Raw genomic sequence first — 25,235 nt, 5'->3', positions numbered from 1 at the left:
AGCACCAGTTATATTCTATTTGGAGATTAACTGTTTGTGATCACACAATTAGCATATCTGTGTGACTGCTGCATGTTTAGACAGTCTTTTCTCATGAGATAATGATGACCTCGGTTTTCCATGGGGATTCAGCACATTTGAAACGGTTATTACAGAGCAAAAAACTTCACTTTGCAATAACCAAGTCATTTCAGTGTAATTACTAAGAAGGCAAGATAAAGAGCTATCACTTTAACCCATAGAACCAAAAACATTTGGAGCCCAGAAATTAAAACCTCACTCACATATGGAGCATCAGACAATTTAAGATTATTGTTAAAATAAGCTTTTCACAGCTATACTTTTGTTTATAATACCTGATTAATAATCGCCCAGTCTTATGTAACAGCATCAGGGACAGAGTTTACCTTGTTCTCCCCAACCGATGAACAAATGAAGAAACGAGAGGCAAAAAAGAAACAGATGGAAGATCGTGTTTGAAAGCGGAGCCCTGCCAGGGGACACCTGGCCTCCTGTTAAACTCTGCTACTGCACTGCATGTTCAACACATACTGAGACAAGATGAGAACTACAGCAATCCAAGACACATGCAAACCAAGATTACACTATCTTTGAAGATACCATCTGATACTAAAATGATTGGATTGTCTGATATACATATATATATATATATATATATATATATATATATATATATATATATATATATATACATATATATATATATCAGACAATCCAATCATTTTAGTATAAGATGGTATCAATCTTGGTTTGCATGTGTCTTGGATTGCTAAAGTTGTATATATATATATTTTTCTGTCAATAAAAGCTCATTCTGATTCTGATCTCCACTAGATGGCGTTATTAACTAACAGCTCTTTTATGTTTATGTTTATGAACTCTTGCTCCTTTCTTAAATTATATATAACTTCAATTATAAGTGTTGCATACAAGTCTATTCACGTGTTAACTTGAAAGTGATATTTACCTTGTTTTTCCTTGTTTATTCCAATATCACGTCTTCATTTGCTATTTAATTTGCTGTCTTTTCACTGACAAACAAGTAGGGTTACACTAACTTTTGAATGAATGAATGAATAAATAAATAAATAAATAAATTGTAACTCTCTTTTGATAATAATTAGGGTTACAAACGTAATGACGAATATTGATATGAAATATTTTTATATAATTTTAGATAAATTCTGGTTCTGGGACAATGTACTATTTTAAGGCAGCAAAATAATAATAATAAAAAAATGTTTTAATGCGATATTTATAATACTAATATTAAGGAGATTTATTAACTACGGTTACCATGGTACTGAAGAATATCAACAAATTCGTTATTATTTGCCTATCCTTAATAATGCACGATGTTGATTTTTGGAGTATCTGGCAACTCCAGGAGTCAGCTGACCTGCCGAGGACAGTGGAGACACATCGCAGCGCAGCTCTACTGTAACAAAAGAGGGATCGATCCCTGCGATTTTCATTAGCGACCATGAGTAGCACACAATCTTACAGTCGCTTCAGTGATGAAAACTACAAAAACTGGCTGAAAACAACGGAGAGTCTTTACATTTTGAGGAGCCGCATTCAGGGCTTCATCGAAAAGGAAACCGAAACTTATCACAATTCTCTTCGAAACAGACCTCAGCTCAACAGACAGACCTGTGCGCGAGCGTGCGAATATAAGGTAAATTGCAAATGTAATGTCAAAGTAAACAATAGAAATAGCCTTATTTATTTATTGTTTTATATACTTTTTCGATGTAAAAATATGCTACACAGAAAATAACTGGTTACTGTATATGTAAAATGTAGAAATTTCGACAATGCAGAAATACAGTGTAATCTATCTATCTATCTATCTATCTATCTATCTATCTATCTATCTATCTATCTATCTATCTATCTATCTGTCTATCTGTCTATCTGTCTGTCTGTCTGTCTGTCTATCTTTCTGTCTGTCTGTCTGTCTATCTTTCTGTCTATCTGTCTGTCTTTCTGTCTGTCTATCTTTCTGTCTATCTGTCTGTCTTTCTGTCTGTCTGTCTGTCTGTCTGTCTATCTTTCTGTCTATCTGTCTGTCTTTCTGTCTGTCTGTCTATCTTTCTGTCTGTCTGTCTGTCTTTCTGTCTGTCTGTCTTATCTTTCTGTCTGTCTGTCTGTCTGTCTATCTGTCTGTCTTTCTGTCTGTCTATCTTTCTGTCTGTCTGTCTGTCTGTCTGTCTGTCTGTCTGTCTGTCTGTCTGTCTTTCTGTCTGTCTGTCTATCTTTCTGTCTGTCTGTATGTCTGTCTGTCTATCTGTCTGTCTTTCTGTCTGTCTGTCTGTCTGTCTGTCTGTCTATCTTTCTGTCTGTCTGTCTGTCTGTCTATCTTTCTGTCTGTCTGTCTGTCTGTCTGTCTGTCTATCTTTCTGTCCGTCTGTCTGTCTGTCTGTCTAGACAGACAGAATATATTTGATAGACATGCTACATTTCTACATACTGTATGAATAATAGTAATGTCATTGCCATTTTAAATAAAATGTGTATCAACACAAATGGAAATATGACAATACACCAAAAAGTGTAAAAGAATGTCAGTTAAAATCAAAGTTTCTGGGAGAGTCTGTCCATGTCTGTCAAACTGAGTTGTGCTCCTTTCCGCAGCATCTCTGCCAGTTGTGTGAACACTGGAAGAAGGAAATTGTTGCAAATCATAATGGGAATGATAATCGTATGTACTGGGACAACTGCCGGCCTCACCTATGGCCCACAGATAAGTGGGAAGTTGCCAAAGTAAGTTGCTTTCATCTTTGATAAGCATAGAGTGTTGCCAGTGAGCTCTGTCTGTTAAATTGTCCTGTTGCATATGGGGAGAGTTATATTTAGATATTTGGTGTCAATGAACAAAAATCTCTGTGCATTACATTTTTAACATTGGTGACTGCATGTCTCACATTTTTCTTATGACAGGCACATATGCCACGTGGGCAGACAAAACATCGCAAGTTTGACCAGTTTGATATTGCTGCCATCCTAAACTTAATGCATTTCTGTAAACATTTCAAGAACATCCCAGGACAATGTGTGAGAAATGTAAGTATACTGAAGAGGACATATCCCATATTTCCCTTCTAAACAGATTTTTCAACATTACATCATTCAGAACTTCTCTAAAGCCTTGTGCTATAGTATGTGACCACTGTAACGGTACGGATATTCAAACACTGCAGCTCGCATGTGGTTCTGGATAACACATTTTACAATTATTTTTATCCAACAATTCAGGTAATAACTGTACGGAACAGTGTAATGCATTCACCTGACTTCAAAGTTAGCAATGAGGACATGAAAAAGCATCACAAAACGCTCCTGAAGCTGGCCGAGGAGCTTAAACCTCATGTCCCAGAAATGAAAGACTTGGAAAAGGAGATAACACAGGTGGATGGAAAATTATTAATTTTATTATTAGGATAATGTTGCCCTTCAATATAATTGTATTATTTATACCTTTTTCAAATTCCTGTGTAGTTTTACAACATCTTGGACAAGAATTTCAACCAATCCCCGTGTGAGGTAGATGGCCAACAGGAAGATCTCCAGACTGTGAAAGACCGCCAGAATGTTCTGGACCGTGAGCAGCAGGCCATGAAAGATAGGATTGAAGACTTTATCTCACACTTTGAGGGGAACCAAGATGAAAATGTCACAGTAAGTACAGTAGATCAACACTAAACTATGTGAACTGCATTGTGTCTGCTCTAAAACATGACTTAATGTTAAGGAAAAACCTCAGGACATGAAGAGTCTTCTGGACTTCCTGGACCAAAACAAAGATCTGCTGGAGACCCTGGGTCCTGAAGTTGACAAACTTAAAGAGATGCAAGCAAAAGTAGATCAACATGAAGTGCAGATCACCCACCTGACAGGAAGAGTGTACCAACTGGAGAAAGTGACGCTGGGTAAGAACTGAGAAGAAAACAATGCCATTAATATTGATTCTTAATGTAACAATTTAGCAATATTTAGTTTCTACATGATGCTTCTAATGTGTTCTATGGGCCAAAAGTGAACTCACAAAGAAAGTTTATCCACACATAATATCCCTTGAAAATTACAAACTGAAAAACGTTGAAATTATGATCAAGAGGAAGTCAAAATACTATTTAACTTGTATGCCATATATTTAAATAAATTTGTAATTACACATTCGTAATAATGAAGTTGCAGTGTTGTAATGTTATAAAGTTCAAATGTACTTAAGTCAGTACCTCAAAATAAGTGTACTTCTTTAAGGCATTACAATTAAAACAATAATTTAAAAATATACTTTAAAAATAAAGCTTTTAATTTTATAATTTTTTTACAAAGTGGATATTTTTAAGTTGTGGTATAAAGTAAAGCTTCTAATTTTATACATTTTTTACAAAGTGCATTTTTAAAAAGTCAAATCCTGAAAGTGTACTGTTTTTCACTACACTTAAGTAGCCTTTTGTCATGCTTTCAACGCAGAGAACAAATTAATAAGCTAAATTACACAAGTTTAACTCGCCTTGAGTCATTCTGAGTTTGCAAGAGTCCAACTGTATTCAGATTGTCTCATTCCAATGTTTCTTTATTCACAGATCCATTGTGTCCTGTCAACCCAGTTAAATACAAAAACCATCTTTATGAATATTGTCAGGCAAAGAAATGGCCAGATGACAAATTTCCTGTTTTTACAGAGGTTCAAGAAGCTCAAGGTAACAAATTCAGACATACAGGAAAAGTGTATGACATTCTTTCATTCGTGTTGGGTTCAACAGTTAATCATGCAGTTCACATCCTCTATACAGGTTACAGAGGTAAAGTGATGGTGAATGGGCAAAGTTTCACTGGCGAAAGGGTTTTTAATGACAAAAAGGCCGCTCATCAGGAGGTCGCATACATTGCCCTCGAGCAGCTGAAATTACAGGAAGAAAGCACAGATGAACCATCAAGCTCAGTCATGCACTCTGAGGCGTCCTCTTCATCTTTATCAGGTAAAATATGACTTTGTACTTTTGTAAAAAAAGAAACTGTACTATTGAATTATGCCGCACTGAGGTATATGTATGATACAGTACGTCTTTTAATATTTTGACATTTCAGGAAAGACTTTCTTTGGTAAAGTGACTGTGGATCTCAATCGAGAAGTTGCGTCTGATAGATGCTCTTCAAAGGAAGAAGCGACTGAAGCAGCTTATAAAGTTTTATGGGAAAGTTTTCGCATCGGAATCCCAATAAAGGGTAAATTACAAATCTTAAGCTTAAAATGTCACGTAAAGCCAAAAAAGTAGCAGTTTCACCAATTGTAAGCCTTAAAGTAATGTTTAGTTTAATAAAATATCGTCAAACACATACAAGAATGTTTGCATGTAATGATTTTGGAAATAAATACTTTTCAGGTTTGTGCAATAAATGTGCAATTTTAACTCTTTAATGGGCAATAATGCCCTCTAAAATACATCTAAATATTTTCAATTTTATGTTTTGTATTTTTCAGGACACAAAGATTTATGGTTAAAAGAAGTTTAAGGTTTAAGTTTAAACTATTTTCACAATATTTAAAACCAGTTTAAAATGTACCAAAAAAAGTACTATAGAAATATCATGTTTTTTGGGACATATTTTCTGAAGTATTTATGTTTTTAAGATGAAATAGATTTTCTGAATAGCTCAATAAACCTGGTTTTCTTTCTCGCTGCAACAGGTCGGACATACAAGTATGTGACGATGGAATATTTCAATACAAATGGCTTCCCAAAACCAATAGAAGATTTCGATGACAGCACAACCATCTGCAAGCTCAAACTTGTTGGGAATTTCACGTTTTGTGACAAAGGTAACTGCCCTTCTGCTCTTAGTCATTTGATAAATATCATTTATCTTCCTTTCACAAAAGTTTTGTGTTGATTTACAAGCTATTGTTTGCTGACGTTTACTTTGCATTTCTTAGATTCCTCCACCAAGAAGAGACTAGCAGAGCAACAGGCAGCTAAAGTTGCTCTGCAGCATCTGTCAGGGCTCCTCAACTGTCCTCCAATATCAGATGCTGAGAAGAACTTCAAAGGTGTTCTGAAGGAGCGTCTAGAGACACTGGGTCTCAAAACTCCTGTTTATGACACAGATAATAAACCAGAGGTCAGTGAAGAGCCCATGGCCATCGACATCAGCTCCGACCTGATTTCTCCGACTTCTACAGTATCCATCAGTGAGGCAGCAGTGAAAGATCATTCAGAGTCTGAAAGCATCTGCACATCAGCACAGCTCCCATCATGCCAAGAGTCAGTCCATGCTCCTGTTCCTGTGCAGCCAGACCCTCCAGACTCACTGAGGAAAAAGGATTGGATTGAATGTCCAGGTAATGGAGCATGTAGGAAAAAAAGATTATGTGCTTTTGCAGGAGACACTAGTAGGGAGTGCTAGTTATTTTCATTTATCTATTTGTCAGTTGATTTAATTATATTTTAAAATGTTCACAGGACAGGCGAAGAGCCTCAAAAAGCAGGCTCACAGCAGAGACATAGTTTAAAATAATAAGGATACATAACAAAGAGAGGAAAAGCGCTAACAAAATAAACCCTTCATTAAACAAAAAAAAGCGATTAAAATAAATATTTTTGACATTTCAGGAAAGACTTTCTTTGGTAAAGTGACTGTGGATCTCAGTCGAGAAGTTGCATCTGATAGATGCTCTTCAAAGGAAGAAGCGACTGAAGCAGCTTATAAAGTTTTATGGGAAAGTTTTCCCATCAGTGCTCCAGCAGAAGGTAAAGTACAAAGTTTAGGTTAGATTTCAAATATTTCATATAAAATCATACGCCAGTATATTCACATGTACAGTGTTTCACCTATACTTGAGAACTAAAATAGTACAATATTTCACATCAGATACTTCAAGAGTACTCATGTGTGATACTGTGGTTGCTTTGGTGTTACTGTGAGCTAGATATGCATTAAAATACACTGACCAAAATTATAAACGCAACACTTTTGTTTTTGCCCCCATTTTTAGAACTCAAAAAAATCTCAAAGATCTAAGACTTTTTCTATGTACACAAAATTCCTATTTCGCTCAAATATTGTTCACAAATCTGTCTAATCTGTGTTAAGCCCGGCTCACACTGTGCGATTTTGGCCACGATTTGTTCGTCTGAGACAAATTTTGAAAATCCTAAAAGATTCCTATAATCCTAGGCTAAAATCGGTTGTCTAGATCGCTGGTTTGACATGTTCACCGACAGCCGATTAATGGCCGTTGCGATCAATTTTTTCCTCCGATTTAGGCTGGCCACAATAAAAGGCCACTCTAAAATGTGCAGTTTTATCACACAGCACAATGCCACAGATGTCGCAAGTTTTGAGGGAGCGTGCAATTGGCATGCTGACTGCAGGAATGTCCACCAGAGCTGTTGCCCGTGAATTGAATGTTCATTTCTCTAAGCTGTCTCCAAAGGCGTTTCAGAGAATTTGGCAGTAGAAGATGGAGATGTGTTGCACTGCGTGAGGCAAATGGTGGTCACACCAGATACTGACTGGTTTTCGGACCACCCCAATACAGTAAAACTGCACATTTTAAAGTGGCCTTTTATTGTGGCCAGCCTAAGGCACACCTGTGCAATAATCATGCTGTCTAATCAGCATCTTGATATGCCACCTGGGAGGTGGATGGATTATCTCGGCAAAGGAGAAGTGCTCACTAACACAGATTTGTGAACAATATTTGAGAGAAACAGGCCTTTTGTGTACATAGAAAAAGTCTTAGATCTTTGAGTTCAGCTCATGAAAAATGGGGGCAAAAACAAAAGTGTTGTGTTTAAAATTTTGGTCGGTGTATGTTAAAATGGTTTTCAGACAGCATATCCTGGGTCTAATGTTTTCTACAACAGGCCAGACGTACAGGACAGGGATCATGGAATATTTCAACACGCATGATTTACAAAAACCAACAGAAGAGTTTGTTGATGATGAAAACACAACCGTCTGCAAGCTCAAAATCATCGGGCCTTTCACTTTTTGTGACAAAGGTGATTTAAGTTCCACTGTTATTCACTGAGTGAACACTGTCTGGGTGAATATTTAGGTCATATTTTACCCCTGAAACAATTAAAAATTTTATATTTTTCCCAATGGAAATGCAATTTTCTTATAGAACGACACCCCCTGTACTGTTGAAAAAATATTATATGGTGTTACAAAGATAACAGCTTAATTGCCATGAAAACAATGGCACAAAGATTTTGTTTTTTTGCAAATATAACTTCTTTATATATAATAATATAATTAATATTCATATTTTGATTTGGGGATGAAATATGACTCTTACATTTCTTAGATGGCTCTACCAGAAAGAAACAGGCGGAGCAACAGGCTGCTGAAGTTGCTCTGCACCAGCTGTCATGGATCCTCAGCTGTCCTCCAATATCAGATAGTGTGAAAAACTTCAAAGGTGTTCTGAAGGAGCATCTAGAAACACTGAGTATCAAAAATCCCGTCTATGAAACGGAAGAGTCTAAAGCAGAGCCCAGTCTCCACCAGCCACCTGTCACCAGTGGTATGAGCCCAGAGCTTTCAAACTGTGAGTTTAACTTGAAAGAAATTTGTGAAAAACTCTTGCATCTAGTCTGTGACGTATATTTTGGAAATTAAGGGTTTCCTTTTTGTCTGCAGTATCTATCAATCAGGCAGCAGTGAAAGAGCATTCGGACCTTAAGTCTGAAAGCATCTCCACTTCAGCACAGCTCCCATCAGGCCAAGAACCAGTCCATGTTCCTGTTCCTGTGCAGCCAGACCCTCCAGACTCCAGCTCTCCAGCCTTACTGAGGAAAAAGCCCCGGTTGGATTGTCCAAGTAAAGATGATGCACTATTGCAGGGGACACCAATAGGGAGCGCTATTGGTACATTGTAATAATAAATAACAAGGTTTTTATGTATTTGTTGCAACTGTCTAATCTAATTATTCATCTTTGTATATTTTACAGAAATCAATGATCTGTTGAATGTATATAACCTCAAGCCACCACACGTGAACATGGAAAAGATGAATTATGATCAGAATTTCAAATGTACTGTGACAGTCAACCTGGAAAACTATACTTATACTAACAAACAACAACGGTACGACACCAAGAGAGATTCCATTAGAAAAACCTACCTGTTATTTGGCTGTGCGATGGCAATTTTGGATCCTAACACAGGTATTTTTTTGATTAAATGTACTCATATATACAAATAGCTATGAATTTAAATTCAGTATCTAATGCTTGTTTCTTTACCTCTAATTCAAGATGAAAAGATGTCCAGTGCGCTGGTGAAGCAACACTTTACTCAGAGGTCTCTTCGTCTTCCTCAGGAAGACGTTGAAGGATCCGTAAAGTCATTTTACTGCTCACTAAAGAACATAACTTACGATGTGAAGTATGACGGACAAGGTTAGTGTGAGTGTCTGAAGAAACGAGTTTAAGAGAATCAAGTGTAATTTCATTTTAGGGTCAGAGACAATTAAGTGTGTCCAAACTAAAGAAAAAACGGTTTAAAGTTTGGGTCAGTATAATTATCTATTTTTTGGAAGAAATTAAAGGGGTCATGACATGGATTTTTATTTTATTTTAATATGTTTCTCATGAAGTGAATAAAGTTTTTTGCACAAAAAAACAAATAAATATGTGGAAAAATAATTATTATCAACCTTCATTTTGACCCTCACTCTAAAATGACCTGTTTTTAATGGGCGGGTTTTTAATGCATAGGAAACTCTATCAACGCCCCCTCGCTATTGCATGTGTTTTGACAACATGATCAAAATAAAATGGTAATTTCCAGACAAACATTATGAAATAATTTACTTCCGGTTTGTGATGCAGCTGCAGTCAGGTCTAGTACCGCTTCATCTTTCAACAAATGTTTCTTTATGAACTCTCCATGACACTGTGCCTCGTTTAAAAAAAAAAAAAAAAATCAATCCTCAGTCATGGTCCGAGATGCCATTAAAAATAAACTATCCAATTGTTCCTTACGTTGAGATCCTTCTGATATCTATACAAAGACGCGAACCAAACACGTAAAAGTGAATGTTCTTTCACTCCATTTGTCTGATTGACGACAGACTCAAGCACGTGGACTTTGTTTTATATGATCGTGGAGTGCAAACACACATCTCTATACTGTATCCAGTGTAGACAAGACAGCGGCTGTGATTGTTATTTCAATTTGCTTTTGATACGACGCGACACTCACATTCAGCGTAATCAAGTGTCAGTGGGCGGGGCCTATGGTGAGAAGAAGACTATTTGTCGATGTCATGCTCTGGAGGCGGTGTTTATGCAAATGTTTGTGCCCAGGTGACGTCACCTTGCACCTCAGATCCAAACGAGACATTTTTGGAGCTTAATTAAATAAATGCTATGTTTATAATGAGGGGGACATTTTAAGCTATGAAACTCGCAGGATGAATGTATATGAATGTTCAAATATATGTTTTTTTTTTTCAGGGTCCTCAGAGGATGAAGCCAAATTACATGCTCTCCAGAAAGCCCTAAGTTCACTATCACCTCTTTTTGGTTATCCTGCACTACTTGGAGCTGACAGTGCTGAAGTGGTTCAGAATCAGCTGAGCTCCATGCTGAAGGGGGCCCGTCAGAAAGAGCCTGTCATTGACCTGAAGTCTGAAGGACGGGCCAGTATTCAGCTGTCTTTCTGTGACTATATGCTGAAATGCACATGTCAAAGCTCCAAGAAAGCAGCTCGAAGTCATCTGAGTGAACGTATACTGGGTCTGCTGGGGGTAAAGACAGGTCAGAGCCACTGTTCACCAACCAGTTTGTCTTTCTTAATGTACATTAACAGAAAATGATCATTTAATTGTTCTATTCTGAACTTCTTACACCAGTAAACAATGCATCTTTAAGAAACAGTTTAGACGAGTGGTTCAAAAAAGAGAATCTGCCACAGCCAGTGTTTGAGGACACAGAAGAGGCGCTTGGAGCAAAGGCTACTTTCTCTGTTCCCTTAACCTGCTGCGGTCCAGGTGAGCTCACACACACTCACAACATCATAAACATTCAATAAAGATTGATTGTTATTTAAAAATATTTAATCATAAATATATGGTGTCTTTGAACAGTACTGTATTTACAATGTATTGTTTATACATTGTAAATACAGTACTGTTCAAAGACACCATGGCTGCATTTATTAATATTATACATGTATATAATATTATTAATACTTAATATTTTTGTGGAAACCATGATACATTTTTAGGATTCCTTGATGAATAGAAAGTTCAAAAGAACAGCTTTTTTTATTTTTATTAAAATCTTTTGTAACATTATACTGTAAATATATTTGCTGTTACATTTGATCAATTTAATGCATTCTTGTTGAATTATAGTGTTAATTTCTTTTTTTTTTAAATAGAAGTCTAGAATTCAAAAACAATTCATTATAAATGTTACAATTTTATTAATATTAATAATCAGAGTAAACAGTTCTTCTGTCAGGTTGGAAATATTTGTGTGTAATATTAAATATGAAAATATTACAGTTGGTTACAAGTTGGTTTTTTTTATTTCTAGGCTGGGAAGACAGCTGGGAAACTGCAAAGTCGAAGCTGCTTCAAGAGCTCAAGCTCAGATTTAGGTTTCTGGATGACAAAAACAATTGAAATTTATTTTAGCTTGAAAAAAATTCTGCATGTCCTAGTCACCTACTCTAACTTGACTTGTCCTGGTGAAGATTTTCAAACCTGGCTTGCAATTTTATCTATTTTAAGGTGTTGGTTTTTTCTTTCTTTTTCAATATAAATATCGATTTACATTCTTAAATGTATATTTATTTATTAAATTTAAAATTTCCCTGGGATTTAAATCAGTAGCCATGGCATTGAATGGAACTAGATGTATTTTAAAGATTAATACCAAAGGTATACCAACTGATCACTTTTAACATCAGAAGAAAATTAAAAATCAAAGAGATGTAATTTTATCAAATGGAAAACCTGACGTTTCATTCATTTTCCAAAAGGCACTGATATTGCACTGACTAAAACTCTTTCAAATTGAACTGAGATTCAGTTTCAGAGGTTTGTTGTCTTTGCTGGAAAGCATTTAATCTACTACTGTGCATATGATTCAATGAGATGAGCTACATTATTAACAGTTTGGTTGGTCAAGTGAATCTATTCATTCCACACTTGACCGCAGAGTCATTTTACAGTATTTACTTGTGTTGAGAAATTGTAGCATACTGTACATGAATCAGATCTTCATAGGCTTACACAATAACCTGAGCCATACGATGTGAGTTTTAATCAACAGCTTCTGTCTTTTGTGTATTTATTAATCATTTTGATTAATATTGCCCTTGAACTGTCGATTGTGCAATTTGAAACCTGTTTACAATGATCTACAAAAAATGTTTACAAAAAGCTATGGTTTATCAAGTATAGTGAGGACAGAAAAAGCATTATTGATTTAGTAATAATGCAGTGTATTTTTAATGTATTACAATTGCTCTTTGAAATACTTGATTTTAATCGGTCCGTTCGTAATACTCGTGTATTTCTGGATAATGACCATCTTCCAGTACTACATTGTGTAACTGACTTCTGCATACAGCTCTACAAATAAAATAAATGATTATTCAAATCGGTATTTCATGTCCACATTTTCTTTTAAATGGTAAGATAATAATTCACAATAAATACCAAAAACCCAATAGTAACATTAATAGGCTGTTGAATTGTAGCCAGTTTCCCTTGAATACGGCCCAGAGGGTTTTAAGTGTAATACAATTCTTAAAGGTTAAAGTTCACCCAAAAATGAAAATTTGATGTTTATCGATCTGTTTACCCCAAGGGCATCCAAGATGTAGGTGACTTTGTTTCTTCAGTAGAACACAAACAAAGATTTTTAACTCAAACCGTTGCAGTCTGTCAGTCATATAAATGGCAGTCGATGGGACTCACGGCTTTGAGATAAAAAAACATTCAGAGACAAATACCAAATAAAACCCTGTGGCTCATGACGATACATTGAGGTCTAAAGACACGAAACAATCGGTCTGTGCAAGAAACTGAACAGTATTTATATTGTTTTTTTACCTCTGATCTGCCGCACAGTCCAACTGTCCTGAGCGCGTTCACAACAGCCGTGACACTTCTTCCTCTTGCTTTACGGCAGATTGCAGACTTATAGGTGCATTACCGCAACCTATCTCTCAAATGGACCATTGACACTCCTAATTGAGATTGTAGATAGAGTGTCAACTAGAGGTCCATTTACCAACTGTCATTATATGACTGACAGACTGCAATGGTTTGAGTTAAAAATCTTCATTTGTGTTCTACTGAAGAAACAAAGTCACCTACATCTTGGATGCCCTTGGGGTAAGCAGATAAACATCAACTTTTCATTTTTGGGTGTACTATGCTCTTTTGACACAATATGAAGTGTTGTTCAGTGACCTGACCACCAGATGTCAATGAAGCGCTACAGTTTGAATGTTTTTGTAATGATGGAGAGTGAAGGAATGCGTGTCAGGTTTTATTCCAGCAGGATGTTAAAGCTACTCTGGGTCAGGATGTTCTTTCTGGATGTTCTTCACATCCAGACCTCACCAGCTTCATCCAGACATATAGTACTGATGTGTACTGCTCATATTCCTCTAGTGATTACCTCTGTGAGGAGTAATTTCAATGCACAAACATATTTTTTCCATTCATGTTCAGGAAATGTTGGAACCCTGCCCTGCTCAATTAAGATATCATGGCCACAAATTAAGAATTTCTTCCCTTTTTTTAAGTAAATCGTGGCCAGATTTTGCTACAGTTTAACTGTAAATTAATTTTAATTGTGGGAAACAACTTCTTTAGGCCTTCATGTAATGGACTGTGTTATCACAGTGTTTATTATTATTATTATTATATATATTTTTTTAAATGTAGCCTATACTGGTGGTTTTTGCATCTTCAAAATTGATCAAATCAGGGAAACCTTTTTCATCTGCCTTCTGCGAAAATGTATAAAAAGTTTTGCTAGCTTTCTCTGTCATCATTGTACAGTACATTATTGTTAGTGATTTACATTTTAATTTGGCGGATGCTTTTACTCAAAGCAACTGTACAATGATAAAAAAATACTGAATATTACATTTCTTGGCCCATGTATTTCCAGTGATATTTTAGCATTACTTGTATACAATTATTGTTTTTATCAATACTTTGAATCAGTGTTTACTGTATATGAATGTTAAAACTTTTATATGATCAGTTTTCATTTTCATTTCAGTTAAAGTTTTAGTAATTTTATAAGCTTTTATACATTTTATTACCTTTTTTAAAAACATATTTCTATATAGCTTAATGTTATTTCAGTTTTAGTCATTTCAGTTATTAACACAAGTCATTTTAGTACTTCAACTTAAAATCACTTAATTGTAGTAAGTTGGCAAGGCAGTTTTTTAAGTTCAAAGTTTTTTTATCCAATATTCATATTTAAATGTATCTTTATTTCATTTGACTTCAGAAGACCTGGAATATAATGCACGACTCACAAGAGCCGCTTCTGTTGTCTTTTTTTTTTCTTCGAAAAATACATGTAGGAGCAAAGAGGACACTGATAACATGCTGACAGACAAGACAAGGCAGGTTACTTTTGGTATGAAACAATTCAAACAATAAATACCATTTAATGTGATGTTCAAACGGCATGTGAGCCAAGCATCTCTTACTCTTTACTTATAGCATGAAATAAACATGATTGAACACCAGAAGGTGTCTTATTTCTACAGCGGAAACACGTCATTGCACACAATTTTTCAAGTTCAAGTCCATGGACATTAATCTACTCTCTCTTGTCTGGTTTGTTTGTCAGACAAAATGGGGCATTTGGCGTTATGATTGGTCAGATCGCCTGTCAATCAAACTCTCTGCAAAGGGTCAATTGAGCATCTTGCACATTCTGCTCAAATATATGATGACAGAGCTTTTTTTAGTGATCCATCTCTTTAAAACTCCTGTTTTCTATCAGGTAATGTACTGAAACCTTGTCTTTTTTCATCTCTGATGTTCTTCCATCACAATTTTTGCCCCTTCCAAGACATAAAGCTGTGAAACAGACCTCCAAACTAGTTCATTGTTTTTTTTTTTGTTAGTTTTTTTTTTTACATCAGGGTGGGCCGAAGACTTTGGGAGGAAGGCCAAGCTCAAACCTGGAGGATACTGTCTAGGTCAAACATATATATTCCCTGCACAGCCCTCAAATGCACTGTAACACTACGGATATACTACAGTAACTATACACCTCCTCGCACTGTGTTTGTACTTTGCTGACTGAGAGCAACTCTCCCCCTGTTGCTGTTACATAAGAATATGCAACCTAACCATAGTCCTTGATCTGTCTGTGGTGCCAAATACTGTTGAAGTATGCAATTTTCATGTTTTTCAAGCAGAGAAGGGGGACTTCCTTCAGTGTGGGTAACAAAATCAGATAAATACTGACAGGAATGCACCATTGAACGTTCAGAAATGCCAAAACAATTCTGTCAAAGAAAAAAACGTAACACTGTATTTGAAAGGAAATAGTAAAGCTGTTGTAGGTATGTGTTTTAAAGTGTGAAGGAAGAAATAAAGAACCTGGCAGGTGGTCCTGTGCAAGTGCCAGAGATACTGGCTCCCACCCTGTCATGCAGTCTAAACGTTTGTGTCTGACACGTTAATCCACCTGACATTACAGAAACTGTCTACTGCAGTGGATTTACTCTCCATAACAACAATCAGGTTGCATTACGGTAAGAAGGACGACTGTGTTTTCACAACTGTTTAAATACAATATAAGTGAATATCAAGTATGTTTCTTGGTGCTGTGCTCAGCATATTCTCAATACATGATGCTTTTATAGGCTAGACGCTCTTCTTTTTATATGGCACATTGACATGAGGCTCCTTTTATTTTATTTTTTTGATCCGGTTGAATTATTATTATTATTTTAAAAAAAAAATGAAAAAAAGTTGTTTTTAGGTTTTTAAAAAGTTCTTCAGACTAAGAAAAATTGATATATTGATAACTTTTCATTAAAAGGCTTTTTGAGGAACGGAAAAAATAAAATAAAAATTATAGCATCACTGTGAAAAGGATGACTTTTGGAACCTTTATTTTATAGAATGTATGATGATTGTGTTAAATACTTTGTAAATAATTTAAATAGGGGAGGCATAATTTCAGTCAATGTCAGGTGGTACAACTGTTCTGATATAATACAGAAAAAGCCTCATTAAAAGAATGAAAATGTTTTTTTTTTATTACGAATTAGGTTATTTGTTAATGTTGTATTATTTTTTTTATAATAAATAATTTTTTTACAATACAATAAATAAAAGTGATTTACTGCTTATTTTAATATTTGAAACTCTTTTGTCTGCCAATGTGCCAGTGTTATTGTAGTTTCACAAAGATCATTTTTTTTTATACTTTCCATTTCCGTTTTAATTTTTGTTAAGTTTTTGATTAAATGTCTTTATAGTTTTATTATTATTTCAGTTTTAGTTATTTTTAAACATTAAAGGGATAGTTCACCAAAAAATGAATATTAAATACCTCTCAAATGGACCATTGACACTCCTAATTGAGATTGTAGATAGAGTTTCAATGATCCATTTGATAGATAGGTTGCGGTAATGCACTTATAAGTCTGCGATCTGCCGTAAAGCAAGAAGAAGACGCGTCACGCGCAGGCTGTTGTGCGAACGAGCTCAGGAGAGGCAGATCAGAGGTAAAAAAAAAACTATATAAATACTGTTCAGTTTCTTGCGATCATTTCATGTCTTTAGACCTCAATGTATCGTCACGAGCCTCAGGGTTTAATTTGGTTTTGTCTGTGTATGTTTTTTTTTTTTTCTCTCAAAGCCGTGAGTCCCATTGACTGCCAATATATGACTTACAGACTGCAACGGTTTGAGTTAAAAATCTTCATTTTTATTCTATGAAGAAACAAAGTCACCTACATCTTAGATGCTCTTGGGGTAAGCAGATAAACATAAAATTTAATTTTTGGGTGAACTATCCCTTTAAATTAAACTAAATGAAAATGAGAAACCTGGCAACTAGCTAAAATATTTGTTAAATATTTTTAGTTTTTGTTAACTACAATAGGCTATGCAACCAACATACAGAAACATGCATAAAACAGTGTTTCAGAATCAGTAAAACTTTTAGAATATCTCTTTGTTGTTCTTTTTTCCATGACAAGATGAGGTTAATTCAGATTGTAAACTTGTGTGTGGTGCCAGTGTGCCACTTCTCCAAGACGTTTTATGGTTATAAATGAATAATTCATGATATTTCATTTGATATTGCAGTCATTAAATTTAAATGTTTTTCAAAATTACAAGAAAGATTTCAACTTGATGTTTCTAGATTTTCTCCCCTTTTCTTTAAAATTTACAAACTTATATATCATTCACCCATATAAACGAACGTGAAGTCTCAAAACAACAAAAGCCAAAGCATTTCATTATAATCAGGCCACAAATCACTCAGAATTATTGTAGTCCTGGAGCGACACAGACTGCTTTGGCATGTCGGTGATCACTAATTGCAGTTCATCTGGGAGCTTGACGAGGAGGAGCCAAATCAATTAACAATGCAAGAGTGTGCCAATGCCAATGCCACTCAACAACCGCACAGCAAACCCTGATAACTGTGATATCTCTGAACACATATAGCACAACAAAACAAAACGCCTGGATATTCAATACAAAGACAAGATAATTACACCGGATGTGCTGAGCGGTGCTGAAATCTCGTCTTTGAAAACAGACTTGAGAGGTTAGTGCAAAGTGTTTATCCAAATCAATGACAAGAATCTGTCTTTATCAAGTTTTCAATGAAGTTTTCAAAACTCAGTGAATAAAATATAGGATTCAAAGCCACAAAGCAGAAATTAAGGCTGATATTGAAATGTTTTTAGAAAACTTGTGTGGCATGATACATAAATACTGTGGATCCTTAATTGGCTTAAAATACATTAAGCATATTAAACATTACATCACCATACCATTTGATGGGAAGTCTTCTCAAAGAAAATGACCTGGCGTATGTTAATAATGAAATTATTTATTTGTTGTGGACTAAATAACCATTAAAACTCATGGAAACTGACCAGAAATAATAACATGTTCAAGGCAAGTGAAAAGAGCTTGTTGGTGGTAAAGTGTATGTGTAGAGCAAGTTCCTCCTAATTAGGACTGGACTAGAGACAAGTTCACGGCGGATGGACTTGAGAGACTTTCAATAGCTGCTTCCCTCGGCAACACCAGTGTATTCATTGTGAGGACAACCTGCTTCATGGGAACCATCCAAATAGAGCGACAGCACATAAACTTGCATGTAGTGTGTCCGGACAAAGCACATAAATCGCTGTAAATATCTATGGGACCCTGCAGATCATTCAGACATGACTCATGAGAACATATTTGCAGCACAAAGATACAAACGCACTACAGAAAGGGCCCAAAATAAACTTCTTTGCATTGTCTTGTGGAGAAACTGTAACTTTTTGCCACAAAACCACAACTATGAGAAAATCTCAATCATGTGGGGAAAAAAATGTGAAATATAAAGCTACATTGTAAGTTACAGTTTTGAAGCACTGCAATTGTGAGGAGTGACTGAGAGATATAGTCATTATTAGTTAAGTCAAATTTTGAGATATAAAATAACAATTATTAAAAACAAACTCAGAATTGTGAGATATAAAATGACATTACAAGATATAAAGTTAAAGGTTTGAGGAATTTAAATTGTAAGAAACTATAGCGACAAAGATATATAGTCAGTCAAAGTTTGAGATATAAAATCAATTGTGGGATAAAAACTCACAATTATGAGAAACAAACTCAGAATTATGAGATATAAAACTGCAAGATATAAAGTTATAGTTTTGATGTATGGCAATTGTGAGAAATAAACTAGTGACTGAGCGATATAGTCATTATGAATGGCCAATTTTGAGCTTTAAAATCACAATTGTGCGATAAAAAGTCACAATTACTATAAACAAACTCAGAATTGTGAGATATAAAACTACATTGCAAGATATAAAGTTACAGTTTTGAGGTATTGCAATTTCGAGAAATAAACTATTGTCTGAGAGATAGTTATTAAGAGATAAGTCCAATTTTGAGATATAAAATCACAATTGTGCAATAAAAATTCAATTATTATATACAAACTCAGAATTGTGAGATATAAACTACATTGCAAGATATAAAGTTACGTTTTGATGTATTGCAATTGTGAGAAATATAGACATAGTCATTATGAGATAAGTCATATTTTGAGATACAAAGTCACAATTCTGTAATAAAATGTCACAATTATGAGAAAAACCTAATCAGAATTGTGAGATATAAAACTACATTTCAAGGTATTGCAATTGTGAGAAATAAAGTAGTGATAAAGTCATTATGAGATAAGTCAAATTTTGAGATATAAAATCACAATTTCAAAATTTTTAAATATAAAGCCACATTTCAAGGTATAAAGTTACAGTTAGGAGGTTTAAAATTGCAATTGGGAGAGATAAAGTAGGGATTTAGAGATATAGTCATTACGAAATACAGGAAGTCAAATTTTGAGATATTAAGTCACATTGTGGGATATGAAATCACAATTATGAGAAACAAATTCAGAAATGTGACATATAAAGCCACATTGCAAGACATAAAGTTACAGTTTTGAGGTAAAAAATTGCAAGTACCATATTTTATAAAACCTTGCTTGAAGATGTTAATGTTGGACTTGGCCTACAAGCCCTTTTCCATAAGGTTTATTGGACCAACAGCAGTTATACACACATATATTTCCATATACAGACTGTAGCAGTCCAAAGATTCATGACTGCTGACTTATTTCTTCTGTTCCTTGTTGAGGCAAAAGCAAGGCATTCGTACATTCTTACTCCCATGTAACATATCCCACATCAGCCATGCGCCATATGTAAATCGTATTTATAGCATTAGCACATAATCACATACGCACTTATGCTCAAACAAGCTGTAAATATCAAATTCATAGGCCACACAGGCCATTGTGAAATGTTTTGGAAAGTACGGTAACATTTCATCACTGAATTTCACGCAAAAGCTCATGTTTAGAGGAACGCCAGGGTTTGTTACCGTCAAGACTATTCGGTTGCAAACTTTACGAGAATAATCTTGGAAAATCTCAATGCAGTTACAGTCTTTTCCCAATTATCAGATGCAGCATGATGTTTCTGAGCTTATAGGTTTAGCAGAGGCCTGAGTCCACGTGTATATTTTTTTCCAGATTACTTTTCAAGTTAGGGAACACAAGATTCGGAGGTTTGCAGCCTGAGGCCTTCTGATTGCAGCCGACCACTGTATTTATTCCAGCTGCATGCTGGTTACAATATTAAGTAAATGTTCTGGTTTGATCATAGAGTATGAAGGAGAAGAGGTTTTGAAAGCATTGTTCATATTCAAAAGGGTTACTTTGGGAGAGTTAATTTGGACTGCTTTGGAGTAATAAAAGTAGTTATAAGAAACACACATTGTGCCACATATTAAGTCACAATGCGACAAATAAAGTCTCAATTGTGAGAAATAAAGTCAATATTGTAAAGAAGGGTTGTAGTTGTGAGATTTCTGATATTTATAGTTCAGTTGTGAGATATAAAGTCACAGTAATAATTGCGAGACAAAGTTACATTTCAATATACAAGTTTGAAGGTATAATATTGCAAATGAGAAATAAAGAAGCAATTGTGAGATAGTCATTACGAGACAGATTTTGAGATATAAAGTCACAATTATGAGAAACTTAAAAATTTGAGCTATGAAGCCACATTGTGGAATATAAAATAATAATTATTAGACAAAAACGTATAATTGTGAGATGTAAAGTTAAATTTGGGAGGTTTAATATTGCAACTGCTGAAAATAAAGTGATTATGGGATATAGTCATTATGAGATGTAAAATTGTGAAATATAAAGTCACACTGTGGAATATCATAATTACCAGAAACAAAATCATAATTGCGAGATACAAAGTTACATTTCAAGATTTATGTTATGGTTTAACTGGTTTTTAAAAAATATTTATTATGATGGTGATGGCGCAGTGGATAAGACACATGCCTTTGGTGTGAGAGACCCGGGTTCGAATCCACTGCGAGACACCAATGTGTCCCTGAGCAAGACACTTAACCCCCTAGTTGCTCCAGAGGCGTGCGACCTCTGACATATATAGCAATTGTAAGTCGCTTTGGATAAAAGCGTCAGCTAAATGAATAAATGTATGAGATATAAAATCACAATTATGAGATAAGTCAACATTTTTAAATATAAAGCCAAATTGTTGCCAATAAAGTCACCATTATAATTGTAAGGCAAAGTTACATTGCAAGATATAAAGTTACAGTTGAGAGGTATAATATTGCTGTTGTGAAAAATGTAGCAAAAATGTAGTAAAAGTAGCTATTATGAGATACAGTTATGGCAAGATTTGTCAAATTTCATTGTGGGGCATAAATTCAGAATTACAAGAAAACTAATTCATAATTATGAGATATAAAGTTAAATTGTTAAATATAGGGAGTTTTAATATTACAACTGTGAGATAAGTTACATTTTGAGATACAAAGTCACAATTGTGAGAAACGATTTCAAATTTGAGATATAAAGTTACATTGTGAGATATGCGAGCAATAGCAATGGTGGGTCAAATTTTGGGATATAAAGCCACACGAGAAGCATTCAATTTTTTTTGTTGTAGAGTCACAGTTAAAAGGAATTATATCGCAGGGTTTTTGTTTTTGTTTTGTTTTTACTCTGGAGGCATAAATAGGTTTCAGCAGTTGGATAATAGCAGAATGGATTTAAAAATGGATAAAGCACAAATCTTAAATATCGTTTTTTCACATTTTTAAAACCCTATAAACTTTCTTTCCAGGTTTAAATGAATAAAAAGGCAAAAAAGTTATATGCTGCAACATGATGTGCAGCTCCATTGCCATCTGGATTCAATCAGTCCATTTTGTAAAGAAGAGAAAGAAAATGCAGTTGGTTCTCATGTCCCTTGAGCAGTAGTCTGTCTGAGGAGAAAGCAGTGCCAGTATGTCTCAGACGGGTTTTTGGGGGGTCTTTTTTGTGGTTGGGCACTGTAGATGGTTGTGGTTTTTTGAAAAGACTTGGTGACTTCACCACGTTGTTGCTCTTGGTTAGATGGACAAGTTTCACTGCCATCTCACTGGAACAGGAAATGCAGATCTTCCACACGTACCGTAAGCTACATTATCCCTTTTATTTTATCTGACAAACTCCCACAAACCCACGAGAAGGAGATGTTATCCATTAAAAATATCTGAGGAGAAGAAACGCTTCAGATGGTGAATTGATATTACTGTTTTCTTTGTCTTTATTTTCTCTTTGAACAAAACGTGTTCTAAAGAATTATTTGAAAAATAAATAGGCCGAAACAGGCATGTTAAGGACTGCTTTCATTTACGAGGCCCCCTGAGTTTACACACTCACACTTGTAACCGTGAGAGGAATTTGACGGAGATTAGCAAGAAATTTTTATGTAATACACATGACATTTTTCAAATGTCAAATCAATAGAGGAAAAGATAAAAATGAAGAATTCCAAAATGCCTGTAAATGATTGAAATAGTGATATGCAAACTTTATGACTTGTCATTTTACGTGATTTCCTATGTTATTTAAACCAAAATTACAAAACAGTTTCCAAATATCCAAGGGTCTATATAAGGCAGTAAATCTAGATATTATCAACAAAGTTGGGTAAAACTGCTCCTTTGAGCAAGATCTTTACAGTATTTTTCATGCAGATATATTGTATGAATCAATATATTGTAATTCTGCCTGAAGGAATGGGAAAAAAATAGGTATGGGATGTAAAAGAATAATACAAGACTCATCTACAAATAGTTTGGGTTACACTTTATTTTAAGGTGCCCTTGTTACAATATAATTATGCATTTAAATACTGAGTAATATTAATTAACGTACTTACTATGGTTAGGGTTAGGATTAGGGTTTGACTTGTAATTATGCATAATTTATTGTTATTACAATAGTAAGTACATGTAAATGTGTGTAACAAAGACACCTTAAAATAAAGTGTTATAAAGTGTTATTTCTGCCAAAAGGGCAGTGAAAGCAACACAAATGTACTTATTTACTTTAGAATTTTTATTTTAGTCAAGGATTTTCAAATGTTTTATGTTTTATTGTATTATGTTTTATATGTTTAATTTTCAACATGGCCATTCAAACATATACAATATAATAATAGGTTTCCAAGGAATAGATTTACTCTTTAGCAAGTAAATCAATCAACTTAATCCATTTTAAATATTTGTGTAACGTACAGCTAGACGGTGTAGCTATTGTTAACTAAAACAATTAAAATAGTTTTCGATAACAGAAAAAAATCTTAAATAAAATCTACATATTAGATTTAAAAAAAAAAATCTTTAACAAAAATGTTGACAAACTAAATAAGTTTGGAACCTAAAATTGGAATAAATTAAATCTAAATATAAAAAGTTAAAAAAACAAACAAATAATAAAATAATAATAAAAATTACAAAAGCACATCAAATTATTACTGAAACTGAAAATGTTATAAAATACTAGTAAATAGCAAATAATATAAAATTTGATTACAGTCACCTAATCAAGCCCTGTATGCATGAATTACATGAATGAGCATTGAAATGAGGGGACAGTTAATTGGGTGCAGTACAGAGGATCATGGTGCAGTGGAATCTAGACCACCATGGCTCAATGACCCTCATTTGTCGGTCACTCAACCACATCTTTGATTTTCCTTGCCAAATGAGCCTCATGATGTAATAATTTTTTCAACAGCGATGTGTTTTTTCATATTTTGTTTCTTTTCAAGTTGTGGTATGTGGGTTGATTGATCTATGAGGGCATTCGGGTGATGGCTCTGATCGGCTTTCTGGCAGTGGCAGTGTGTGGATCACTGGTGGCTTGGGCGGATCAGCTAAAGCAGGCCCGAACGCCTTTGTAACCCCATCGGCCGTTTGTGGTGGTGTGGAATGCGCCTAATGAATCCTGCCGTCTTCGATTCAAGGTTGAACATGTGTCAATAATCTAGCAAATGTTGTGTGTGGTCTAAATGATGGGAATAACATCTTGTCCATCTCTTTACCAAGGTGGATTTGGATCTTGGTAAAGAGGATTTGGATCTTGGTCTCATCTGTCCATAGGATGTTGTTCCAGAACTGTGAAGGCTTTTTTAGATGTCGTTTGGCAAACTCTAATCTGGCCTTCCTGTTTTTGAAGCTCACCAATGGTTTACATCTTGTGGTGAACCCTCTGTATTCACTCTGGTGAAGTCTTCTCTTGATTGTTGATTTTGACACACATACACCTACCTCCTGGAGAGTGTTCTTGATCTGGCCAACTGTTGTGAAGGGTGTTTTCTTCACCAGGGAAAGAATTCTTCAGTCATCCCCCACAGTTGTTTTCCGTGGTCTTCCGGGTCTTTTGGTGTTGCTGAGCTCACCGGTGCGTTCCTTCTTTTTAAGAATGTTCCAAACAGTTCTTTTGGCCACGCCTAATGTTTTTGCTATCTCTCTGATGGGTTTGTTTAGTTTTTTCAGCCTAATGATGGCTTGCTTCACTGATAGTGACAGATCTTTGGATCTCATCTTGACAGTTGACAGCAACAGATTCCAAATGCAAATAGCACACTTGAAATTAACTCTGGACCTTTTATCTGCTCATTGTAATTGGGATAATGAGGGAATAACACACACCTGGCCATGGAACAGCTGAGAAGCCAATTGTCCCATTACTTTTGGTCCCTTAACAAGTGGGAGGCACATATGCAAACTGTTGTAATTCCTACACCGTTCACCTGATTTGGATGTAAATACCCTCAAATTAAAGCTGACAGTCTGCAGTTAAAGCACAATCCAATCCTTGAAATCCATTGTGGTGGTGTATAGAGCCAAAAATGTTAGAATTGTGTCGATGTCCCAATATTTATGGACCTGACTGTATGTAAATCGTATTTATAGCATTAGCACATAATCACATACGCACTTATGCTCAAACAGGCTGTAAATATCAAATTCATAGGCCACACAGGCCATATTTATTATTTAAATATAAAAAGTTATTTAAAATTTGAATCATATTTCACA

The 25,235-nt window shown here is 35.0% G+C and overlaps 1 protein-coding gene across 2 annotated transcripts; it reads left to right on the top strand.

Moving 5' to 3' along the window:
• The first annotated feature begins 1,391 nt into the window (after positions 1 to 1,391).
• On the top strand, positions 1,392 to 12,665 carry LOC306868201 (uncharacterized protein). 2 transcript variants are annotated; one of them, XM_079414280.1, is made up of 20 exons: positions 1,392 to 1,699; positions 2,659 to 2,787; positions 2,965 to 3,087; positions 3,280 to 3,432; positions 3,523 to 3,702; positions 3,776 to 3,953; positions 4,617 to 4,733; positions 4,827 to 5,012; positions 5,122 to 5,259; positions 5,723 to 5,854; positions 5,969 to 6,373; positions 6,645 to 6,782; positions 7,902 to 8,039; positions 8,348 to 8,590; positions 8,683 to 8,910; positions 8,995 to 9,210; positions 9,301 to 9,444; positions 10,504 to 10,806; positions 10,902 to 11,039; positions 11,590 to 12,665. In XM_079414280.1, exons 1-20 carry the CDS (start codon positions 1,505 to 1,507, stop codon positions 11,676 to 11,678), a joined length of 3,573 nt encoding a protein of 1,190 aa, XP_079270406.1. In that variant the 5' UTR covers positions 1,392 to 1,504; the 3' UTR covers positions 11,679 to 12,665. The 2 variants fall into 2 exon arrangements, with proteins under 2 accessions (XP_079270406.1, XP_079270407.1); XM_079414281.1 differs by having other exon boundaries at positions 1,414 to 1,699; positions 8,683 to 8,862.
• The last annotated feature ends 12,570 nt before the right edge of the window (positions 12,666 to 25,235 follow it).

Source organism: Barbus barbus (genome assembly GCF_936440315.1).
Source record: "Barbus barbus genome assembly, chromosome: 50".
NCBI classification, from domain to species: domain Eukaryota; kingdom Metazoa; phylum Chordata; class Actinopteri; order Cypriniformes; family Cyprinidae; genus Barbus; species Barbus barbus.
Note: the sequence above shows the minus strand (reverse complement) of the source record. Positions and strands in the feature narration are given on the sequence as shown.